This window comes from Primulina tabacum, chromosome 7 (genome assembly GCF_025594145.1).
Source record: "Primulina tabacum isolate GXHZ01 chromosome 7, ASM2559414v2, whole genome shotgun sequence".
Taxonomy (NCBI): Eukaryota; Viridiplantae; Streptophyta; class Magnoliopsida; order Lamiales; family Gesneriaceae; genus Primulina; species Primulina tabacum.
This window is the reverse complement of record NC_134556.1, coordinates 35,538,580-35,564,573: the sequence shown is the minus strand read 5'-3', so window position 1 is coordinate 35,564,573 and position 25,994 is coordinate 35,538,580. Positions and strand designations below refer to the sequence as shown.

The 25,994-nt window shown below is 33.8% G+C and overlaps 2 protein-coding genes across 2 annotated transcripts; one reads left to right on the top strand and one right to left on the bottom strand.

The window, feature by feature from the left end:
* The first annotated feature begins 1,153 nt into the window (after nucleotides 1–1,153).
* Nucleotides 1,154–2,536, top strand: LOC142550902 (protein SOB FIVE-LIKE 5-like). Its single transcript, XM_075659944.1, has 4 exons — nucleotides 1,154–1,789; nucleotides 1,899–1,952; nucleotides 2,076–2,136; nucleotides 2,225–2,536. Exons 1-4 carry the CDS (start codon nucleotides 1,370–1,372, stop codon nucleotides 2,251–2,253), a joined length of 564 nt encoding a protein of 187 aa, XP_075516059.1. The 5' UTR covers nucleotides 1,154–1,369; the 3' UTR covers nucleotides 2,254–2,536.
* Nucleotides 2,537–23,946: 21,410 nt separating this feature from the next.
* LOC142550901 (uncharacterized) lies at nucleotides 23,947–24,839 on the bottom strand. Its single transcript, XM_075659943.1, has one exon. The coding sequence runs from the start codon at nucleotides 24,717–24,719 to the stop codon at nucleotides 24,213–24,215; it is 507 nt and encodes a 168-aa protein (XP_075516058.1). The 5' UTR covers nucleotides 24,720–24,839; the 3' UTR covers nucleotides 23,947–24,212.
* Between the last annotated feature and the right edge of the window lie 1,155 nt (nucleotides 24,840–25,994).

Sequence of the window (25,994 nt, the reverse complement as noted above, 5' to 3'; positions counted from 1 at the left end):
TGGCACTGATAAAATCCATGGCTTAATTTGGCATAAAATTTAATGACCAACGAAAAATCACCTCTCCTTCTTTTTTTTACCCTTACTCTATTCAGATATTACAAGTGTAATGGTTAAAGCATTATGTGGCTTGAAGGATAAATACTCTATTTTTTCCTTAGTTTCACTCAAGTTCTACAATTATATAAATTTAAAATAATTAAAAATTCACCGGCCGGGAGAAAAATAGAGATGTTCCTATATTACCCATAATATATAATACGTGGAAGTATCGAAATGTTCTCTTTTCACTATAGATACGTGTCATCTTATCCAAAAAGACAAACACAACTCTTTTTCATAGAACATGTTTAATGTTTCAATACGACACAATTTTGTATTATCTTATAAATTGCCCGATTTTCTGTATTATCTTATAAATTGCCTGATTTTATTCAAATTTCGCGTTTAGAACTATTTGACGATGGTTGGAGGGCGAACTCAAAGAGAATTGAGTAGGATGGTCATCGTTTTGAAATAAGAAAATTTTTAAATTTGTACGTAAATTATTTTTTCCCCAAAAAGTTTCAAATTTGACCTTGATATCATAAACGGCTCTTTTGTCGGCATATCGCTGAAAGTAACTCTGAACGAATGATGGTAATTTTTTTAAAAGTGATATTTAACCATGTTAGCTATTTAGTAGGTTTATTATGAGATAATTTAACAAATTTTATTCGTATCTATGTTTACAATAAAAGATATAAGAAATAATATTTTTTATGGATGATCCAAATAAAATATACATATTACAAAATTGACCCATAAAACCGTTTTATATAAGACTTTGTGTTAGTTATTTATTTCAATTCCGCTATTTTGTCGTCCTATGTAAACCATATCTCATAAATTTTCTGATAAGTAATTAAGATTGTAAACAAGAATCTTCATTCAATATCCCATTTCATATTTCATGTGGTCACCATTGCCTCCCCCACCCCCTACTAAAATTTAACTTTGTCCCAAGTTACTGATCCATATATATTCACCATCATCAAATGTCAATGCCCCCCACCCCACCCCCACCCCCACCCCACCACCAAGGACCAAGACAACTGGCAAGTTTGATTCTTCTCGAAATAGATATACAATATTAGGGCAAATGGATAGAGCCAAGGACAGAAATAGCATAGGATTTCAGTGTGATTCATTTGGTCTCAATATATCATCATCATTCTTCTCTTCCTCTTCTTCGTCTTCTTATATATACATACAAAACAAGAACAAAAACACAGCTCATATATATCATCCATCACTCGTCTCACCTCACAATCTCCCCCTTCACTCTCTTCAAAACAAGAATTCAAAACCAATTATCTAACCGATCATTATGAATATATCAACCTCTGAATGCAGCAGCGAATGCGAATCCGGTTGGACCATGTACTTGGATCAAACATCCAATTCCACGGATCGATTCACCAGGGATTTCGCCAAGAACTGTAAACAAAACGCCGCAGATTCTTATGCCTACGAAGATCAAGAAGATGATGAAGATCTGTCCATGGTGTCAGATGCATCATCCGGCCCTCCCCCACGTTTTCAAGAATACGACAGCTACGCCGCTACCGCCACGGCCCGAGGTGGTGAGAATCAGTTCTTCCGCGGCTATGCATCTTCGGTTTCGGAAGATGCTAATAAGAGGAAAAGTAAGCAGAAAATCAAAACAAAAGAGACGAGAAATTCCCAAAGGCAACAAAATTTTTGTCTCGCTGATACTGCTAGCTCACCAGTTTTTCATTTTCCCCAGGTAAATTCAAGAAAATTAAAGTAAATGGGAAAAAAAAGGTATTGTTTTCTATTATTATTTGACCCTTTTGAAATTTTCATTGATTTAGTATCTTTCAATTGAATTTCAGGACAATGTAGCTCCTTCTTGCTTTTCACAGGTCTTTTCTGCTGCAAATTTTGAGGTAACAGATTTTTCTACCATCTTATTATAGCTGGAGTGATCCAAGAATTGCCAAGAAAATCTAGATAATTTACATATGTTTTTATTTTCATATCATTTATGGCGTCAATTTCTAAATGTTCAGAGCGAATCTACACCAAAGAAGCAATTAGGATTCCTCAAATCTTCCACAAAAGGGAAATCTGGTGAGTAATTTTCTTCGGCCCATTTTTGCTAGCTGTTAGTTAATTCAACATTTTCATCGAGAAAATGAATGAAATATTACCTTTTCAGGTAGTTTTCTTGGAAGAAAAAGGCAGTAAGAAAGATCAGAAGGGAATATAATTTCTGCCTAATTCTTCTGCAAATTGCTGAGAAAGAAATGCATGAGGTTCTGGAAGCAAAAGGAAAATGGCAGTTGATCTTTTACAAAATCATTGTTTGCATCTCTTTTTCTTCTTTTTTTTGATTTCTTTAATCTTTCCTACCTGTTATTTGTTCCTGTCCATGTAGAAGGGAACAAGCCTGAGATCATAAATGTAAAAAAAGAATTTTAAAAAATGGGAAAAAATATAATAAATCAAATGTTCTTTTGAAGTTTCGTTTTCTGCATTAGCTGTCTCACACACAAGAATTGAAATTGTTTCATTTATCTTGATATCGTTCTGGAAAAACTAGTGTCATTATCAAAAACTTCGTTGCTGTCAATGAAATTAGCACGAATTCATAGACATTGGAAAATTGCAAATCGTAATCGGATTGATGCAATTGAGGTTTGTGTTTAAAACTCATCATCAGACAAAACTAATTAAGATCGTTGGACACATGATTCAATGTAATAGAAGTATAATTAGTGATAATATTGTAATTCAAATATTTTAAACTATAATACAGTAAAACACAGTTTGTCGGTTATTTTTTTAGCGAAACAATTATTACAACAAGAGTAATCACCAAACCGAGCAACCAACCATGTGTTTTGACTCTTGAATACATAGGACGATGAAAGTCTCTTTTTAAGAAAATTGTGTGTTTGACTCAACTTGATTTTGTTTTTTTATGTTTTCACAAAGATATATCATTTTTTTTTTCTAATTATGGCAGAAAAATGTTTTTAGAACATAATTTTTTTTTTAATTTTTTAAAAATAATTTACTTAAATTGCAAGAAAATCCCATTAATTATTGAGTTGACGCACACACAAACACTGTAAAATGATGAAATTAATGAAAGCCCCATTTGTGTTCTCAAATTTGATCACACATACCTACAATCAAAGGGGTTTGTATATTGTCAAGATTTGAAAACACACGAAGTTAATAGATATCTTTGTTCTGATAAAGTTTTTAACCATATCGAGATTTCACTGTTACCTTAGAAAATCATTTTATAACTCTCGTATTAACCCTATGTGGACGAGCATGTTGTTACTTTCTAGACAATTAAATATCTTAACAACTATTGAAAATGAGGATAAATATATTTGCGGAAATTTGTGGGCACATACCACAGAAAATGACTGAGGAAACCCAAGATTTAATTAATAAATGAAAATGAGTGGGCTAACCAAGCCTTCCTACTACGAGCATTGCCAGCCTAGCTTACAACTAATTGAGATGTACTCATTTGTTATAAATTTGGTAATTACTACTGTGATTTCGTTTGTCTCACATCTTAAAAATTAAATATTTAAAATGAGTTTACAATGAGCTTACACTTGACTTCTATAGCAACTTGTGTTAATCATTTTCGTAAAGCGAGGACGTATACAAAGTAGTTGCTATAGGAGTCCAATTGTGCAGTCACGCAGACGCGAGCCTGGACTCGGAGCGTGACAACTATGTTTCAAATATGATGATTAAAACTTGGAAATTCTCGATTCCAATTATATAAAGATTCGAGTGGAGATTAAGGACAACGAGGGTTACATCTTATGTTACACATTATCTTTGAAATTACAAAGTTAATCGAAATGTACGTTTAGAAAACTTTTTTCAATTAAAAATCATTTGAGTCGATCTTGTAATTTCAAACGTAACGTGTAACACAACGTGTAACTTTCATCGTATATATAACATAATTCGCGATCGAGAGAGAGATATCACCACTTGTGACAGCTACATACTAAAAATGTAATCACCATATTTATAATTTCATGGAATTATTGAGTTAGTTTGGATTGAATCATTCCAAAAATGTGACCAAGGGGTTGAAATCCTCAGAATTTGAAACCAATATCTTGGGAAATGACATAAGAGATTTTAGGAAAAGGACAAGAGATCCCAGCTGTGTGTCCTAAGTCCTAAACAAGCTCACTCCATGAATGCCACTCTAATAATTGCAGACAAAAAAACTTAAATAATATTTTTCACCAAATAAAATAAAATGTTTCTATTATTTTTTAAGATTGATTTATTATGAAATAAAAAAATTCATACCATAATTTCATCAATTTTTTTCAGATAGGAGCAAAGACTTAATAAATAAAATAGTGGCCTTTTGCGTGCATGTGTACTTTTCTAATTAATTATTTACAATGGATTCATGTGCATAGAAGTTAGGAAAGAAATAGAAATATGACACATATTTCTAAATATAAAAGTATATAAAAGTACGCACGCAAAAGTTCATGATTTTATAAGACGGTTTTACAGATATTTATTCACGAGACGAATCAATTATGTCCATATTTACGATACAAATAATATTTCAACATAAAAAATAATATTTTTTTAAGACGGACCCAAAAACAAAAATGATTACTGTATTATTTTATTGATTTCTTTGTAGCAAGTCAAACGTTTGTCCCATGTTGATAGAAATATTTGTCATCTTATGTTAATAAAATACACAAGAGTTTCCTCCTCGTGATTGCCTTCAATTATTATTTACCCAGCTTTTTTGTGCATCAATAATTGAATGAATCTACCCTCGCACGTGCAAGACTTGTACATTGGCACACCATTATTATATATTTATAAATTATTAAATTTAACATAACAATAATTATATTTCTTCAAGGATAAACATCCTACCTATGACATCTTACTTACAAACTCCCTTAATCGAATAGATGACAATTACAATTTTGTTTTTTTTACTGTGATTTGTATGCTTTTAATTTTTATATAGTTTTATTATTAGTCAGATCATGATATTCGTCTACTAAATGAGTAAGTCTCCTGTGAGACGGTCTCACGAATCTTTATCTGTGAGACGGATCAATCATACCGATATTCACAATAAAAAGTAATACTCTTAGCATAAAAAATAATAATTTTTCATGGATAACCCAAATAAGATATTTGTCTCACAAAATACGACTCGTGAGACCGTCTCATACAAATTTTTATCCGACTAAATTGCACTTTTTATTTAAAATTTGTCTTTTTACTAGAATTTTGGCATGACATCTGATATATCATCTTAGCTCGTTGCTATATCAAAAATTTTCAATTATTTCTCGAGATCAAAAAAATAGAAAAAAGGTAAAAACATGCAAATTTCATGTAAAAAATGTAATTTACCCTTAACATAGATTTAAAAATTACCACAAAAGGTTATAAGTAAAAGCTATCCACTTCAATATGATAATGTAATAACTAATATAGATAATGATGACATTTCAAGAATATAAAAAAAGTAGAAATATCAAGTCTGCTAGCCAATGAATTATTTTAATGGTTGAGCATTTATTTAGGAAGATAACTCCAATTATTAAAGCCAAGAGTGCGATTAAATAAAGTTTTTTGGGTGCTTGATAAAGCTAGTTGAAAAATAGATAAAGCATCAAGCCAACTTGTGCACTCACTGACAAAGTTCACTTAACATCAGACTTTAAACCTTAATATCCGCAAATTGTATGAAATATTTTATGGGGAAAAAAAAATTTATTTTGTATCGTCAAATTTGAGATATAGTCATATGTTTTTCAAATTTTCTCGATTTTAATAATTTTTCATCAGAAATATAGATACGACTCTGTCTTTGCATACATCAATATTATGTTAGTGCTAAGTCAAAGAGAAAAATATAGAGTACGAAAAATGTAATTTTCCCATCTTTTACCTATGAAAAATACAATTTGAAGTCTTTATTCAGTGGACAACATAACCAATCGTTATATAACAAAATATATTACGTGGTACCGATGGGCCCAAACGTGATGATATTTGTGGAATCGCAGACTTGGCCCAAATCTGAACTGACCTATTTACGATGAGGCCTGCTCCAGGTATGCATGGGCTTGGTGTTTAGCCTTATAGTAGTTATATGATGGCCACGTCACACCTAATTTAAATCTAAAAATTCAAAAATGTTGTGAAAAAGTAAAAATTTATGGTAAAAAGTAAAAATCTCAAACTCTCAAAATTTATCAAACTACACACTTTATAATATTTTTCTCTCTACTCAATTGTAATTTTCTTCACAAATGAGAGATCTATTTATACGAAATCTTTACAAATAATCCAAAAATAAAATACATCATTACCTACATCATCACACACTAATTTTCAATATTCAACTCTTATTTTCAACATTCAAATATTCAACATTCAAAAATTCAATACACACATTTTAAATATTATTTTCCAATACTCCCCCTTGTGATGATGATCATGATACGATGATGTCTTCATTACGTGTTTTTGTACTGCCTCGTTAAAAACCTTACTTGGAAAAACCCATTGGGATAAAAACCATAGTAAGAGAAAAAGAGTGCAGTCACGTAAACTCTCCCTGATGTTGACATGAACAATTCTTCACAAATTTCGTAGATTGCGCATCCCAATATTGTATATGTGCTTTCTGAATATTGACGTAGGAAGTGCCTTTGTGAAGAGATCTGATGAGTTTTCACAATTTTTCTCAAAGGCCTGGAATTGATTATGAAGAAACATATTCTCCTGTGATGGATGCAATTACGTTTCGGTATTTGTAATCACTGACTTTTTTAAAGTCTTGGAATCTCAATGTATTCCATTCATCCCGGGCGGTCGGAAGTATAACTTCTCTTATATGTTCGAATCTTTCTTTTAATCCCTTCCACAAAGCCATGGGATTTTTTTCAGTCATATATTCACATTTCAATCCATCGTCGAGATGTCGACGCAAAAATATCATGGCTCTTGCCTTTTCTTGTGACGTGCATATGCCATTTTCTTTAATGGTCTCGCTTAGACCCAATGACTCAAGATGCATTTCTACATCTAGAGTCCATGGCATATAATTCTTTCCCGTGATGTCGAGCGCAACAAATTCGAGCTTTGTTAAATTTGACATGATGGTACTAAAAAAAATTACGATGCATTTTATTAGTTAATAATTATTGCAATACAAAGTAACGGATAAACAACAAGTACAAGTATTTGTAAAAATAAAGAAAACGCACGAGGTGGATATTCTCCGATAAATACAAGACTCGTGAGTATGATAACCAAAATAATTAAAAATATCCTTGAGAAAGCCATCTTCTTTTTTCTTCGAAAAATTTGATGATGAATAATTTTTAGAGAAGAAGAGAAAGTTGGAGTGATGGAATGTGTTTGTGAGATCATATTTATAGGGCAAAAACTAGCCATTTTTTACCATTTATGACCGTTGCGGTACAAAAAAAATAAAGGTATGTATTTGTATAATTTTATGGTAATAATATGATATATATAATATTAGACATGTTTAAATAATTATGTATATCATATCACAATATTATAATGAGTGTCATAATTTATTTTGTTTAAAAACCTTATAGGCTTTTATACTTGTCGTATCCCTTACCGGGAGTGTGGGATGTCGTCTTAACATCCTCCCAGGATTTATAACAAGTTTATGAAAAATTTATTTTTATTATTTCTAATAATAACATTATATTGTATATTAAATAAATACACAATAAATAAATAACAGTAAAATAAATATAATTATTTTTGTTACCTTTTTCTTCTGTTTGGAGCTTGGAAAAGTATGTAGGACTTTTAGAGCTTCGTGCTGATAACGTGTTGTGAAAAAGTAAAAATTTATGGTAAAAAGTAAAAATCTCAAACTCTCAAAATTTACCAAACTACACACTTTATAATATTTTTCTCTCTACTCAATTGTAATTTTCTTCACAAATGAGAGATCTATTTATAGAAAATCTTTACAAATAATCCAAAAATAAAATACATCATTACCTACATCATCACACACTAATTTTCAATATTTACAGATCTTATTTTCAACATTCAAATATTCAACATTCAAATATTCAATACACACATTTTAAATATTATTTTCCAATAAAAAAGATATTATAAAACATCATAAATATTAAAAAATCACTGAAAATTGTCTGCTTAAATAACTTTTTAATTAATTACAAAACATACTCCTCTAAATCATATACACGGAAATTACTTAATACAGTAAAATATTTGTACAAAGAAAATTAAATAATTTAGATGTTTATATAATATAAAAATATTAATCAAAAACTCATGTGAAACGGTCTCGGTGTTTAATTTCACACACTTTTTAAGTGAGGACAAAAGCTTGTGTGAGACGGTCTCACGGGTCGTATTTTGTGGGACGAATATCTTATTTGGGTCATCAATGAAAAGTACTACTTTTTATGCTAAAATTATTATTTTTATTGTGAATATTGGTAGGGTTGACCCGTCTCACAAGAGACCTACTCTTAAGTGTGATGAACTTGTGTGAGACGGTTTCACGGATCGTATTTTGTGAGACTTATCTCTTATTTGAGTTATCCATGAAAAAATTTTATTTTTTATATTAAAAATATTACTTTTATTGTGAATATTAATAGAGTTGATAAAAGATTCATGAGACCGTTCACAAGATACCAACTCAATTATAAAATAATGCAATGCCTCTCTTTCCCTCGTTTATCCGACCACCCTTTCACTAGCATTAGCCTTTTTATGCATTCGCAAAGCCGATTTAACAGGAAAAATCTTATAATCTTATCTCAAGTGAGTAATCCATCTCTATGCAAACGAATTTTGACATCTGACCCTCGTTCGCGGGGCATATATACATTCGAGTTCTAGGTGAAATCCATCATCGACACAGATGAATTATGTGTTGATTAATTATAAAATAAGGATAACACAGATTTATTTTTAAACTCTTTTTATAATAAAACTTGAACTAAACGTGAGATGATGCTAAGACGTCGATGTGAAATATATATACATTTCTACTGGTATAATATCTAAAGAATTGTGATATGATACTTGATACCCAGGGATGAACCCATCAAGATCCGGCCCAAATTCCCGGCCCATCATTAAGGCCCACAGGTGAATGGCCCATGACAAGCCCAGGTATTCTTCTATAAATACCAGGTTGGAGCGTATGATTATTGGATTCAATATATTATTTTCAGCAGCGCCCTTAGCTGCTCCCCCCATATATCCTCAGTCTCTGACTTGAGCGTCGGAGGGGCTACGCCGGGACACCCTCCTGGCCCCCTCCTAACGGTCTTATTTGTGATTTCAGGCCCAGGATAATTTTGAAGCCCGTATCTGGATTAGTGACGCTTGCGTGGATTGGACCCTAAATTTCCCGTGAGTATCACTTGGCGCCGTCTGTGGGAACACTTGAGTTGAGACGTAGAGATGGTAGGCAAGAAAGGAAGTAGAAGAGTTACCTCGGCATCATCGCGTCCTCAGAGGGGACCCGAACAATCTCATGTTGAGACAAGACAAGAACAACCGCATCTTGAGACGAGACATGAACAACCTCGTCAAGAGGCCAGAACTGAGCAGCCCATCCACGAGACGAGGGTCGAGCAAACCCATCCCAATGAGAATGTGGGAAACTTGACCCTGGAACAGCTGGGCCAATTTATCACCCGAACAGTGGATGAGGCCATGAAGAGGAATCAAGAGTCTATGTTTGCAGAAGAGCAGGCCGCTCACCAGGAGCGAGAGGAGAATGTGAAGGGCAGTCAGAGTAGGGTGGAGGAGACACGACCCCTCCCAAGTTTGGAGAATCCGGAGATGGAGGAGATGTGGAGGGAGATACAGATGTTGAGGCAGCAGTTGGGAAGCAGAGCACCGGCACCCAAGAGAGGAAGTCCCTTTTCACTAGCCATTTTAGAAGAAGAACTTCCTCCAAATTTTCGACAGTCGAATGTGGGAGAGTACGATGGACATACTGACCCCGAGGAACACTTGGGGAGATTTGAGAATGCGGCCATGTTACATCAATATTCAGATGGAGTCAGGTGCAGGGTGTTCCTGGGCACGTTGGTGAGCTTTCTTGCACAGATTTGCCAGCAGCAAGAGGCACCAGAAAAATTATTTGACCCTGTTCGTGATGAAACTGCAAGAGAATGAAACTTTGCGAGAATTTGTCCAGCGTTTCAACAGTGCAGCGCTGGAAATACCAGCGGCTACCCCTGACATCATGATAAGTGCCTTCACACAAGGACTGAGGGGAGGGGAGTTTTTCAAGTCGTTGGTCAAGAAGCCTCCGTTGAGCTATGATGATCTGTTGGCTCGAGCTGAGAAATATGTAAACTTGGAAGATGCCCAACGGTACAGAAGGATGGAGAGCCGGCCCGGAGGAAGTAGAGTTGAGGGAGCGGAGAAAGGAGGAAGGAAGAGGGGTGCGGGGGAAAGAGAGGAAGACAGAACTAGTAGTAGAAGACAATTCTCATCCCATGTTCCCCTAGATAGGAGTCGGGACGAGGTGATGGAGGTGAGGGAGCCCGCGGGGAGGTGGGAGAAGTCGCGAAGGGTTGGGTACAGTGCTAGATTATCTTCACGGGATAGACGAGAAGGATCCTCATTAAGGAGTCGACAAAGGTCTCGCTCGCCCCCTAGGCGTGGTCAAGGCCCTCCATGGATAAATCAGAGGATGGGTGAGCAGAGAGGGGAAGGTGGATGTCAAGATGTCCCTCAGGAGCTCGTGGAACCGAGGAGGGGAATGAATGAGGATAACCACCCTACGAGAGGAATGATTCATATGATCTCGGGGGGTGCTACTGATGGAGACTCTGGGCGAGCTCGGAAAGCACATGGGAGAAAATTGGAGAACTTTGAGATATATAGTGGTGCAGACTTACCACAAGACCCCGTCATCAGCTTTGGGCCGGAAGACCTCCGAGGCGTTGTGACTCCACATAACGATGCCTTGGTGGTGACGGCCACCATTGCCAATTATGATGTGGCAAAGATATTTATTGATAATGGAAGCTCCGTGAACGTCTTGTTTAAGAGCACGTTGGATCAAATGAAGATGAGAGGATTTGAGTTTGAGCCGGTATCCACCCCGCTGTATGGGTTTGCAGAACACGTCATCTTGCCTTTGGGTCAGATTGTTCTTCCCCTATCCTTGGGGACTGATCCTCGGCGGGTAACAAAGGTGATAGCCTTCACTGTAGTAGATACCCAGTCATCGTATAGTGGAATTCTAGGACGACCAGCCCTGAAGGATTTTAGAGCAGTAGCTTCCAGTTATCATCAGAAGCTTAAGTTTCCTGTGGGAAGAGGAGTTGGAGTCCTGTGCGGGGACCAAAAAGTCGCACGTCGTTGTTATGAAAGAATCGTGAAGGAAGAAGAAAAGAGAAGTCACGAGCATTCGCATGGAAGCTTGAGCTCAGTCTTGCAGTTGTAGAGTCATTCGGAGAAGATTCAAAATGGGTAACTTTGTCCTGTGGAGGTACAAGAGGAGTTGAGAGGAAAGTTGGAGAATGCGCTGGGTAAGGCTCTAAAGAGGCATGAGAACGCTTACCACCTTAGAGAACATCTTCACTTCATTTTTGATGTATTTCGTTCCTGAATTTGTCTTACGTTATCAGTTGATATTTAATAAAGCCAAGTTCTTATATTAAGTTCGTGGTTGTTCTTGTATTATGAGGATTATATGAATTTTATTTTACCTGCTTAGGCTGCGCCTAGTAGAGGAGAAGAGTGGGGGGGGGGAGAAAAGTTAAATTTTTCCTGCTAAGGCATCGCCTAGCAGAGGAGTAGAGGCTGGGGTGGAGAATATTTATTTTCCTGCTAAGGCATCGCCTAGCAGAGGAGCAGAGTCGGCGATGAGAGGAGCAGAGTGGAAGAGAAGAATTTTTATTTTCCTGCTAAGGTATCTCCTAGCAGAGGAGTTAGAGGGTGGGGACGTTGAATTTTATTTTCCTGCTAAGGCCCGGCTTAGCAGAGGAGTTAAAGGGTGGATGTGTTGATTTTATTTTCCTGCTAAGGCATCGCCTAGCAGAGGAGTTAGAGGGTGGAGGTGTTGAATTTTATTTTCCTGCTAAGGCCCGGCTTAGCAGAGGAGTTAGGAGATGATGAGGTGAGAGTTTGATTTTTCCTGCTAAGGCCCGGCTTAGCAGAGGAGTTAGATGGTGGAGATTTTGATTTTATTTTCCTGCTAAGGCATCGCCTAGCAGAGGAGTTAGAGGGTGGAGGTGTTGATTTTATTTTCCTGCTAAGGCCCGGCTTAGCAGAGGAGTTATGAGATGATGAGGTGAGAGTTTGATTTTTCCTGCTAAGGCCCGGCTTAGCAGAGGAGTTAGAGGGTGGAGGTGTTGATTTTATTTTCCTGCTAAGGTATCACCTAGCAGAAGAGTTAGATGGAGGAGTTGAATTTTATTTTCCTGCTAGGGCCCGGCCTAGCAGAGGAGTTAGAGGGTGGAGGTGTTGAATTTAAATTTTCCTGCTAAGGTATCACCTAGCAGAGGAGTTAGATGGAGGAGTTGAATTTTATTTTCCTGCTAAGACTCGGCTTAGCAGAGGAGCTAGAGGGTGGGGGTAGTGAATTTTTATTTTCCTGCTAAGGCATCACCTAGCAGAGGAGCAGAGTTTGGGAGGAGAAAAATGTTATTTTCCTGCTAAGGCATCGCCTAGCAGAGGAGAAGAGTGGATGAGGAGAATTAAATTTATTTTTCCTGCTAAGGTGTCACCTAGCAGAGGAGTTGGAGGGTGGAGATGTTGAGTTTTTATTTTCCTGCTAAGACATCCCCTAGCAGAGGAGCAAAGTTTGGGAAGAGAAAAATTTATTTGGTTAGTCGATAACAAAAGATGTTTAAGGGGAGCAGAGTTTACGGAGAAAAATATTTTTTGTATTTAAAACTTTAAAAAGAATGAGAAAAATTAACAATGCAAAAAAGGAGAAAATAGTTTTTCAAAAGAATTAGAATATAAAAAAGCCAACAAGATTATTATTTTTGTTACAAATATGTGATTAATAAAATTTTAACTTCTAAATAAAAAATTAACAAGATAAAAAAAAGAGAAAATAGTTGTTTTTTTAAAGAACTATAATATTAAAAAAAATTGAATGTACCGTCATTTTTTCTTGTTCGTTCCAAATCACATATTTGTAAAAAATAAATTAAATTTTTTATTAACAATTTAAAAAAAAAGAGTTGAAAAAATTATAAAAGAAAAAGTAATAAAAGACACGTCATTTTATCCTCACAATATATATTTGTAACCAAAAATAAAATTATAACTTTAATTTGAAATATTAATCACATATTTTAATATAAAAAATATAATTTTGATTTTAAATTATTAAAATATAAAAATAACAAATTTTTAAAAAAATAAGTTTTTTTTTTTAAATAATGAACAGCATCCTCTGCTGTGGGTTCCCCCCAAAGTAGAGGATCTTGATCCCACTAATATGTCCAATGTCACTTAATCAAGCTTCCATGACAAAATGACTAGAATTGCATAACAAAAGGTCAAAATCTATATATATATATATATATATATATATATATATATATATATATAAACACACACACACATGAGTAAAACTCGATTTCCATGGGAATCTCGAAGAACGCATGCAAAACCAACAGAGTGAATGTTCGAAGATACAACAGCATCAACATTACTTTTGACATATGTGTGTGTTGATCGTCACCAGAGTTGCCATCAAAGACAACGATAATTACACAAATCATCGATACGCTTTTGATACTTAATCAACTCGGAGAAACAAGATTAATAATTCAAGAAACCACAAACAGTCCCGGTATGTTATTATTTTGAGTGATTATTCGCATATATATGATGTGGATAACAAATACACTACATATTGGTATCAGAATCAAGGCATATGTTCAGTTTCCATTCACTTTATCTTTCCGATATCGAGCTGATATAATAATGTTAGAAGTTTGTTTTTATACCGATTGAATTTGTGTTGAGATACTAAGAGTTTGAGTGGGTATGTGCAAGTTTTTGCATAAATAAAAATCTTCTAGTGGTAACTTTTCGATCCAAGAAGAAGGAGATCGACAAACAAGAATAGCCTTTGAACTTTCGTAAATAAATCTCGACTCATTCTTTCATGTTGTCAACACACGAACCCTAACAAATTTCAAATCCTCAAATTTATTCATGTTGTCAACACACGAAACATAAAACATGTCGCATTGTAATAATTCTTTCTGACCCCTGGTGTCGTACGAATTTTTTGACAACGTTATTTTTTGGCAACTTATAATTAATGAGAAGATATTCAAAAAATAATTGGATAGTAAAATATCATTACAAAAAAAAAAAAACATTCGCTAATTAGAAATAATTAATAGTATGAATTTTCATAATTTTTTTTGCCCTTTATTGTAATATAAAACCTTTTGACAACGTAGTATAATAACTCCTAATAAATAAGATATCAAAGTGGCATAAGATTATAAAAATTGAATGGAAAATGAAAAAGTTTATCCAAATAAAATTACATTAATTAGGCCAAGAATATTTAGAGAATATCAGCAATATTTATAAAATCCCAAAATCTTCTAGAAAAATAATTATAATCTCCCATTGATTTTGTGTTTCCACACATATTTTCCCATCTATATATATAAACCTTGCATTGTGGAGCACATACTCAATACATCAAACCAAAGTATAAAACACAGGCATGGCTTCTTCCCTTTTTTCTTCACTCTTCATTTCTTTGGCATTAACCTGTTTATGCATTTGTAAAGCCGATTTGATTGAAAAGATATGCTCTCACGCCGAGAATCCCCCTCTATGTAAAAAAACTTTGACATCTGAACCTCGTTATCGTGGGGCGGATCTTCAGGTTTTAGGCGACATCTGCATCGATAAGGCGATACCTCCCACACAAGTAGTTTTAAACATAGCGACCAAGTATAAATTCAAAATTTGCATCGAATATGCCGAAACCGCGCTTGAAGAGCTGACAGAGTGCAGGGGTTTACTAAAAACTGCTCATGGTGAATATAACATATCGAACCTTAAAACTGCTGCAACCGGTGTACTTGTTGATATTGAAACATGCATCGAGGAATACGAGGAAGAAATGCCGGCGGATCTTAGACAAGCTACTGATATAGCAAGGGACCTTATCGTTGTGCTTTTACATGTTGTACATTTTTTTTGAGCGAAGAAGATCATGGGGGCTGAGATTTTGGTTTGAATAACTACTCGTATGATATTGTCACATCAATGATAACACATCATCTTTTTTTTATAACATATCAACACTCCCATAAATTTAAATGAACCAAAATCGGAAAAAAATTTAAATTAGTGGACTGAGATCTGTAAATTGACCTATAAAATAAACAAAATAGAAAACATGCAAGTTGTAGGCCAAAAATGGAATGACCCCATTTAATACCTAAATCCATCAAATCTATTCATACAAAAGCACCCCAACGGAGAAGAACAAAGAACTTGAAATGCATCGTTTACTTAGAAGAATATATAATATTACAGAAGATGTTTTTAAAATATCTGAGATTTATGAATTTAAAATTTAATTGATTTACATTAAAGATTAGAAATCATTATCTTAAAAAATAAACTTTGTTCCTAAACTAAAGAAAAAAAATGATTCTCGTATTAGCATCTGCCACACGTGATATCGAGTCGTCCGACGACGATTAAAATCTTAAACAAAGCTACCGGCTTATCACGGACGGATCCAGTGTTGGATCTGGGTTTTCTACGTGCCCAAACGCAGCGGAAGTTTAAAAATTTTTATTTTATTTTGACAATCAAAATATGTTTTGCTTTGGGCGCGCGTATGATTTAACAAAAACATTCATAGGATGTTAAAGAATTATACATTTGGTGAATAATTTCACTTGGCACCAACTACTCCGGTATTAGCGGACGTAGCTCTTGTTGTAAATCCCTACGAACGTTCTTCGATCTACTTCTTTAATCTTCGAATCAGGTCCACGACCGGATTACTTGTTCCTCTTCTAATTTGCACTAGAAAATTAGAAGATCTATTGCGTAGAGATAAAACATGAAGAGGAAATCAACTTCTTGCAACAAGAAAAATAATTTTCGAGAGCAGCACTCCATTCTTGTGAAGAGCCGAAAGTCTTCCTCTAATTTCGGATGCCTCTGTGTGCGTAATAAGAATCAAAATTCTATTCATTGTTTCTAAATTTCAATTTACTTAATTAAATAGCTTAATTAGGTCAATTAAATATTCTAAACAATATTTGCATGCCAAATAAAAGTCCTTTTTGATTTCTTGTCAAATCACCTTGCAAATCTCGATTTTCCTTTTATGTATAAAGCATCGGTGGTCCATTCTCAAAGCAATATAAATATTATGTTAATTGAATCAACTAATTGTAATTTCCTTAATTAATCATATTAATTAAGTTAATAAATTTCAATAAATCCTTGACTCACGAGAATGGCACACTACTAATCATGCATTAACATTTTGTTTGTGTGCAAGTTTTAAAATTATGGTATCATGAATATCTCCATATTACATAAATCAATACCATATTTTATAAAACTTAATGGGCTATATTTTGACTCAATCAAAATATAATTCAACTACTAAAGCCTACTTGAACTTTAATAAATTAGCATGATGAGCTTATACTCTTATAAGCCCATGATTCATGCTCCCATTACATTAATATCATCATAATCCCGATCGGTGATCAAATATCATCGATTTGACAGTTCGAACTTGTTTGTTATTATGATGCACACTATAATATCGAGATCACCAATGTCTAAATATGGCAGGTGCACTCCCTTTGATTGTTTTAGCAGTCATGCTCTCAAAATTTCTTTAAGCTTTTATAAACTTTATTTATAAGCTTATCAATTGATCATATCAAACTTATTTCTTATAAATTCAACTCATTGAATTTATTATCTCAACGTTTTCTATAAATTCAACTCCTTGAATTTATTATCTCAACGGGAGCAAGTAAACCAGTGCTTGTGTGACCCTCAATGGTTCAGGGATACAGCTAGCCGTGGGTTCACAACTCTTTGTGATTCAGGACATAATCCTTTATTCGGGCTTACCCTAGTTAGCCCCATTCTTTTCATCAACACCTTGATCAAGAATGTCAGAACTCATTTCTGATTGTACCCATCGGATCATGGTAAGAGCGTCTAGTAGCATCGCCCCATGATCCCCTAGGTATCACTGATAGTGCCTGCAAGAACCAGTCGATTATGATTAACGTACAGTACGGTCCCTTCATCTCATATATCCGATCGAATCTGCAACCATTGGTTCATCGAGGGTTGCATAATAATTCGATAACTATGTGATAACTATAATAGTGGCATCGCGTGTACTATTTGAAGAACTCCTTCTCCAACGTACATCTCGCACTCTGGCCAGAGATTCCATGCACTATTATTTCATCAGATCACATAGGATATCCACACCCGTAGGTGAGCGGTGAATCCCCGACTACAATGCACTGGCTCCTATATGTGCCGCAATTATACCCAACCTCGCCACCTGATGACTCTCCTGGAGCCGGTAAACGAGTCAAAGCACAGCCCTAGCATATAGAGCCTCAGTGTTGTCCCGGGTCGTAAGGACTAATGGTGTACAATCATAACCACAGACTTATCTTCTCGATGAATGATAACCACTTGGAAAGTCCGAGGGAGGGTTGTTCGGTATAATCATCATATGACTATCCATCTGTATGTTTGGACATCTCTATGCCCTTACCAAGAAACGCAGTACACAACATCACAGATGCTAGTCTCGAGCTCAAGCGACCTTTATCCATGTTTTAGGCGGCTGAATCGACTAGGAACGAATTTAGAATATGCAGTGTTTACAAATGAGTTTCAACATCGAATTACGATTCATTTGTATTAAAGCATAATCAAGGACTTTATCTATGCTGTTTGCATGGGTATACAGATAAAGTATAACGAAACCGTTAAAAGTTAAATTATATTAAAATAAAGATTGTTTATTTCACTTGAGTCAATAAATTTCCTAGCCAACCGTTGGCTTGCAGGGCATCTACTCTAACATCCAGGTGCTTTTAATCACTGCAGAAATCTTTTGTAAGTGAAGAAGATAATGGAGGAGTTTGGATCTGAATAATAGAGATTGGAATTTGTTTCGATAAATGTGTATTCTTAATATATACATTCATTTTTATTTTATTTTTTTTAATCGAGGAAAAGATATGTTACAACTGAATCTCGAATTCGAGATATCATCATAAATTTGAGATTTTGATGTTAGATGAACTACAACTCAACAATATATATACATATATTTTATGAGTAATGATTATGATTCTAAATAATTGTTGTACCTTTTCATTTGATCCGGAATTGGAGTGGGTGTTGAACTCCATAAAATTGGACTAAAAAAGATTAAATTATAAGAGACGAAATTTCAAATAATTGTGGAAATGGGAAATAGAAGGAAAACCCCATTTCAATAAATGTCCATGATAGAATGATGTATAAAAGCTTGGCCCTTTCCAAGAATCATAATAGGCTTCTGTCGAACATGTGATGTGCATAATGAATGGAAAGTTAATGTTAAAGATTGGAATTTGCATCAAACTCAACCTTAAAAATTAGCTCTAGAGGTAGGATTATGCAAGTCCATATATGCAACTCTAAGTTATTTTATCCAACCGATGTAGGACATCTAACACATCCTCCCCACGTTCAGGAATGACCATCTGGAACGTGAAGTTTACAAATGACCCAAATATAAAAAGAATATGTAGCACAACTATGGGCAGTCCAATACATAACGGTGGAACCTGAGCTCTGATACCATGTTAATATTGGAGCTTTGATCTAACTCAACTCCAAAAACTAGCTCTAGGGGGAGGATTGTCCAAGTCCATATATGCAACTCTCAGGTATTTTATCGAATCGATGTACGACATCTAACACACCCTTTTCACGCCCAAGAATGAACATTTGGAGCGTGAAGTTTACAAATGACTCAAATATAGGCAGAACAAGTAGCCTAACTATGGGCAGTGCAATATGTAACGGTGGAACTTGAACTCTGATATCATGTTAAGATTAGAATTTGGACCTAATTCAACCCCAAAACTAGTTCTAGGGAGGAGGATTGTCTAAGTCCATATATGCAACTCCCAAGTATTTTATCCAACCGATATGTGACATCTAACAATTAACAGTTGCTAACTGACTAGAAAGGAAGTGACTGGTTGCTTCAGTAACACACACACACATATGGAAGAGTTCAAGATCTACACCAAATAATTCACTACACATATGGATAATGGATACAAAATGAATCAAGAGAAATTGTGAGGGTTAGGGGATTGAGTCTTAATTGTAATTTCTTGTTGATATAGAGAGTTTGTATTGTAAATTCTTGATATAGTGAATGATAAATAAAGTTGCTGATTTCCTCCCGTAGACGTAGGTTGGATAATGTCTGAACCACGTAATTTTTTTTTAGTTTGTTTATTCATTTGTGTTGCATTACATATGTGTCTGTGGATCATCACCAAAGTTGCGAACAAAGACAATGATAATTAATAGTAACTCCTAACGAATAAACGAATAAACATTTTACCCTTATTTTTTATAAACATTTTGACAACGTAATATAGTAACTAGTTAAGAATAAGATATAATGTGGCATAAGATTACCAAAACGAAATGATATAGATGAAAAAGTTTATCCAAATAAAATAGCATTAATTAGGCCAAGAATATTTGGAGAATAATATCAATATTTGTAAAGAGTAAGTCTCTTGTGAGACGGTATCACGAATCTTTATCTGTGAGACGGGTCAATCCTACCGATATTCACAGTAAAAAATAATACTTTAAGCATAAAAAGTAATATTTTTTCATTGATGACCCAAAAAAGATATCTGTCTCACAAAATATGACATATGAGACCGTCTCAGACAAGTTTTTGTCATTTATAAAGTCCCAAAATATTTCAGAAAAATAATTATAATCTCCTAGTGTTTCCACACATTTAATTTTTCCATCTATATAAACCTTGCATTATCGAGCACATACTCAATACATCAAACCAAAGCATAAAACACAGGCATGGCTCCTTCCTTTATTTATTCAGTCTTCATTTCTTTGGCATTAACTTTGCTATGCATTTGTAAAGCCGATTTGATTGAAAAGGTATGCTCTCGCTCACAGAATCCCCCTCTATGTTAAAAAACTTTGGCATCTGACCCTCGTTCTCGTGGGGCAGATCTTCAGCTTTTAGGCGACATCAGCATAGATAAGTCGCTACCTCCCACACAAGTAGTTAAAAACATGGCGAACAAGTATAAATTTTATGATTGCGTCGAATTTGTCGATTCCGCGCTTGATAAACTGAGAGAGTGTAGGGGTTTACTAAAAACTGCACATGGCGATTATAACATATCAACGCTTAAAACTACTGCAAGCGCTGCATTTATTGATGTTGGCACCTGCCTAGACGAAGGCGAGGAAGAAATGCCGAAGAATCTTAAACGAGCTATTGGATTAGCAAAGGACCTGATCGGGGTGCTATTAAGTGTTGTACATTTTTTTTGAGCGAAGAAGATCTTGGGGGTTGGGAATTTGGTTTGGATAACGAGGGTCGTTTTCCCCTTTGTGGTAAAATAATCACATATGTTTGATGCCATATGGTTTGGAGAATGAATGATGGAACCAAAATAATGGAGCTACAAAAACTCATATCCTTTGCATAATAAAAATATAAATTTATATATCCAAAATAATTGGTTACAATAAAAGTTTTATAAATTAATACTCGATAAATTAATAATATTTCTTAAAACAATATTTTTTTCTCGATCTCGATTTGAGTCAGCTTGCTAAATTAATAATTTCGATAAATTAGTAAGATAATAATTTTTTGGAGGACCTTTACATCAATGTTTTCAAAACCAACCCGCACGTGACCGGGCGGTTCGACCGGAAACCAGAACGAGTCCGATCCAGAAAATGCTAGAAAATCATTTGATCGGTCGAACCTGTCAAAATCATTTAATGTCATGCCCCGAGCCCGGGTCCGCGGCTGCGTGACTGCACAATGGGCCTCTATAGCAACTACTTCGTATTCGTCCTCGCTTTACGAAAATGATTAACCCAAGTTGCTATAGAAGTCCATTGTAAGCCATTATAAAATCATTTTAAATCTTTCATTTTTAAGATGTGGGACAAGGGTATCACAATTAAAGATTTAAAATGAGTTAATAATGGCTTACAATGGACTTCAATAGAAACTTGGGTTAATCATTTTTGTAAAAGCGATGACCAATACGAAGTAGTTGCTATAGGGGCAATACGAAGTAGTGACAATATAATATAAGTTTTATTTGAAAAAAATAAAATAAAATAAGGGATGTTATGCATAACATAATTTTGACATTGTCCTATAATTAAAAAATGAGATCTTCCAAATATATATGATTAGTATTTTAAGCAAATTGAATTATTTATTGAGCTTGGTTTAAGAATTCCTTCTTCCTCACCTTAGTAATAGATTTCTCAACCAAATTCTGTGATTATGATCAACATATTTTCCACATATAAGACATATTTCAACTTTTCGATCTAGCGATAATTTTCTCAAATTTTATATTAGATCCTTCTTTCGATTATTCTATATAATTGTTGTAGGTTTTATATGATAGGAAATTGGAGTGGGGTGTTCAACTCCATAAAATTGGACTAAATTAAGAAGACTAATTTAGACAAGGGGTGAAATTTCAAAGAAGAGTCAAAAAGGGGAAATATAATTATAGAAGGACAAAGCCCCATTGCAAATAATGTCTCGATACATATTATTTGCAAATATAACCACACAATTGATATTAAAATCAACATCATGTGTTCGATTTTAATTAGTGTAATTATTGAGAGAAAAGTTATAATTGTCATTGTTGGAAGAGCGATCGAAACATTACGTTTGAAGTTGTTGTATTGTTCTATAGATTTGGATAATATATTTTCGTATGGTTATAATATTTTCAGCTTATATTTTACCCATATTACAGTTAGCATTTTGCAATTTGATACAAACGAAAGACAAATAGAAAATATTGAAATTAAAATACTAAGCATATAATTTTCCATTGCAAAAAATTCTTCTTGAAATTTTGGTTATTTATCCAACGTGTCGCTGATATGACTCTGACTTAGCGCTCACTACAATACTCATGATGTAAAAGGGGCTAACATTGCTAAAACTTTAAAGATACATGAATAAGACTCAATTTTGATAACATAGATAATCAAAATTACAAAAAAGACAATATACATTGGGGCACCACAGTAGTGGGTATTGTGGGTGTCATGTCATCAAAATATTTTTCACCACCAAATATTCACAATTGTGTTCTCTTGATTTGTGTGCCAAGTTAATAACCAATTACAAATTTGTAACCGGTTATTCATAATTTTTTTCCCATTTTTTAATATCTTTTAATTAAACTTTCTAATTTTAATAATCATTTTAATATTCAAAAATATTTTGTAACCGTTATAAACTAATTAAAAAATATTTTTTAATATTCAAAAATAATCGTTATAAACTTTCTAATTTTATATTCGAATAAAAATTACATATTAAATAATAGATGAAATTAATTAAAATGGTGAAATAATTTTTTATAAAATTGTAAGTTATTTTATTTAAATGAAAATAAATTATTAATTAAAGTGAGTGGTTGGTGTGATATTTGATTGTGGAATTTGAGATATTTGAATAGTGAAATATTTGATTGATGTGGATCATGCGACCTACAAATATTTGGAGAAAATATATTTACTATTGTGGATGGCCTTAGGGAAATTGTGATTTTCCCATATAACTATATTAGTCACAAAGTTGTTTTGGATATATTTAAAAAAAATTTAAAAAAAGTTAATATGTTAAATACAAGATAGCCAAAAACCCAAAGTAATATCTTATTAGATTGGAATTGATTTATATCGTTAAAAAGAATTTAAAATCTCTAAATTTGGAATTATTACTAGGTTGGTGTTTTGTTAAAACCTTTTATTAAAAATTTGACTTTTAAAATTGGATTTGCAACTCTTTTATGGTTGCTTTAGAACTGAAGCGTTGAATTTGTTCAGCTAATTTAGAAGAATAAATAACAAATAGTGGTTTTCTTGTGAGACATGTCGATCTGATCCATATCTGTAATAAAAATTAATATTTTCATATAAAAAATAATATTTTTTCATGACTCGCGTCGGATCGAAAATTCGTCTCATAAAATTGACTTGTAAAACTGTAAATACCTTAGTTATGTTAAATAAATAACTTCGAATTCGAAATGAAAAGATTTGTGCAGATTAAAAAGAAAACTGCAATGTTAGTCCTGTAGATTTATCTTTATGCAATTTCGCTAATCTATTTAGTCAAATTTTAATCTTGGTCCAATATTTTTGTTATTTTGTAATTTGTTTTTTTACTATATAGCACATATGTGAAACTTATGCAGTGCTTACGTAGCTCCAACATATGCTAATGTGTATCGTGTCACGTTGACTTGAAAAATGACTAAAATTATCAAAAATTAAATGACAAAAAACTGAAATTAAAAGTAAACGACATAGAACATTAAAAAAAAAAAAAAAACCTAACATAGAAAACCAAAACTGTAGATTTCCCAATGAAAAAGAATACTAAAACAGAGGAGTTTCAAATCCTAAAATGTAATCATATTATCAACACAGGGATCAACATAATTAATAAATAGATTTAAAATGAATGAACACAAACAGAATTTCACATATTAAGCCCGGAGTACCAAATAAATACTTAGGAACACATCAAAATTCACATTTTTTCTGACAAAAATATAATAATTTACATTTGTAAATATCGTGATACAAGGAAAAACCCTACTCGGATCCGAACACAGGCCAATGATTATCAACTAAATAGGGAAAAATAAAGAAAAAGAAAAATATATCTAACTATTATCTCGGAAATAAATATAAAAATTATTTTATAAAATATGCAATATTGCCAATTTGCATGGATCAATTTGATCTCTTCCACTTCAAAAGGCCGCAGGTCCCCTCCAAGCAACGTAACTTTTACTTCTTGGAGCATTCTTCAATTCATTCTTCAAATTCAAAACATTATTAATCTCCTCATGACCAAAAGAGGAGCAAGCTTTGTCTTCATCTATTCTACCCATGGCTACACTGCTGCTTCTAGGAGGCATTCCGGCCCGAACTCCGCTCCTCGGCCCCTCCCTTGTCTTCGTTTGCTGCTTCATGTACACGTCAAGATCAGCACTCGTGCCCAAGCTCCGTGCCGATGCCACCCTGACCAGCTCGCGGAAATCCTCGCTGTCGTATGACCGTGCGGGGTTCACGCTGAAACTCTTCGGTAGTCCCGAAGCCCGTGATACCCCGACAAACTTGGTGCTGGTGCTGTAGTTTACTCTGTCAGCGTAGTCAGTCAGGCTTTTCACGTACCTGTCTCGGGCTTTTCCTAGGGCCCGGATCGGGATCGTTACGAACCGCAAGAACCTGCTTGTTTGTCCCGCTCTGGCCTTCATTACTCGATAAAAATATTGAATAAAATGTATTTGACTTATGTGGGATGACGAATGTGGATTGTGGAGGCTTTGAAAAGAAATTGGAATTCAGTGTAAAATATTAGTGTTTAGATGAGTTTGAAGACAAATTTAAATGAATGAATATATATATATAAAGAGTCAAATAAATTAAGATAAGAATGAAGGTGTGAATAAAAGAATTGGTTTAGATATATTTTCCACGTTCGCCCACCACATATGACGAACGATGTTGCAAACTTGAATTAAAACTATGGGTACAAGTCAAAGTTCTGATATATGTTCCAACTTTTTGGATGCAATTTGGATAGATTTTCATTTTGTTGTACGATAGATTTCGATTTTGACTAGCCAACAAGATTTGGGAAGCGGTTTTCAGACGTTGTTGTGAAGATTTAGACATAACTCAACTCCAAAAGCTAGCTCAAAAGAGGTGGATTGTCCAAGTCTATATATGCAATTTCTAGATATTTTATTCAACTGATGTGAGACAACTAACATTGCAAACACTCATTTCACTAAGATAAGTACTCGTGTTCGAATTTTGTAATTAAGTTCGATATTCGGTGTCTAAATGTATTTTTTTCTGTTAATGTAGTATCATATATAGTTATCGTGGTCATGATCGATATGCTAAAATAGATCATTTATTTAATAATAAAGAATGAAAATTGAGGACTCTTGAATTATGACTTGATCAATAAAATATAGGATTTTTTGCTTAGTATTTTTCAGATCGAAGATGTATTCAGCAAGTTTAAAATAATATTGAGACTTTTCTGGAATTAATTGTTTGCAACGGAAAACTTTGATAATGTATTTTTGGACAGTCGAGTCAAGTTATACATAATTATTACAAGGAAAGTACCCATCCTCATAAATTTGTATAATATTAAGTGAAGATTGTCTTTTGATCTTGTATGTTTATATTTTTAAAATTTTGATAGTCTAAATTATCAAATTTCAGTTTTAGTTCGCTGAATTTTTTTTTTTTTGTATGTGTGAATTTTTGTCTTTTTCCGATATGACGTTGATGTGACCCCATGCGACGATGATATTGTGCTGACTTGGGTAGTAAAATTGTCGAAAATCGAAAGTTACAGAACTAATGTTGAAATTCGATAACAAAGATGATCGAAATTTGAGAATATGTGGAATAATTATTATGTACACCAAAATTTTAAATAATTATTATAAATATATTTTGTTAACTTTTAAAATCAAATTATTAATAGTTCAATAACTAATTATTTTATC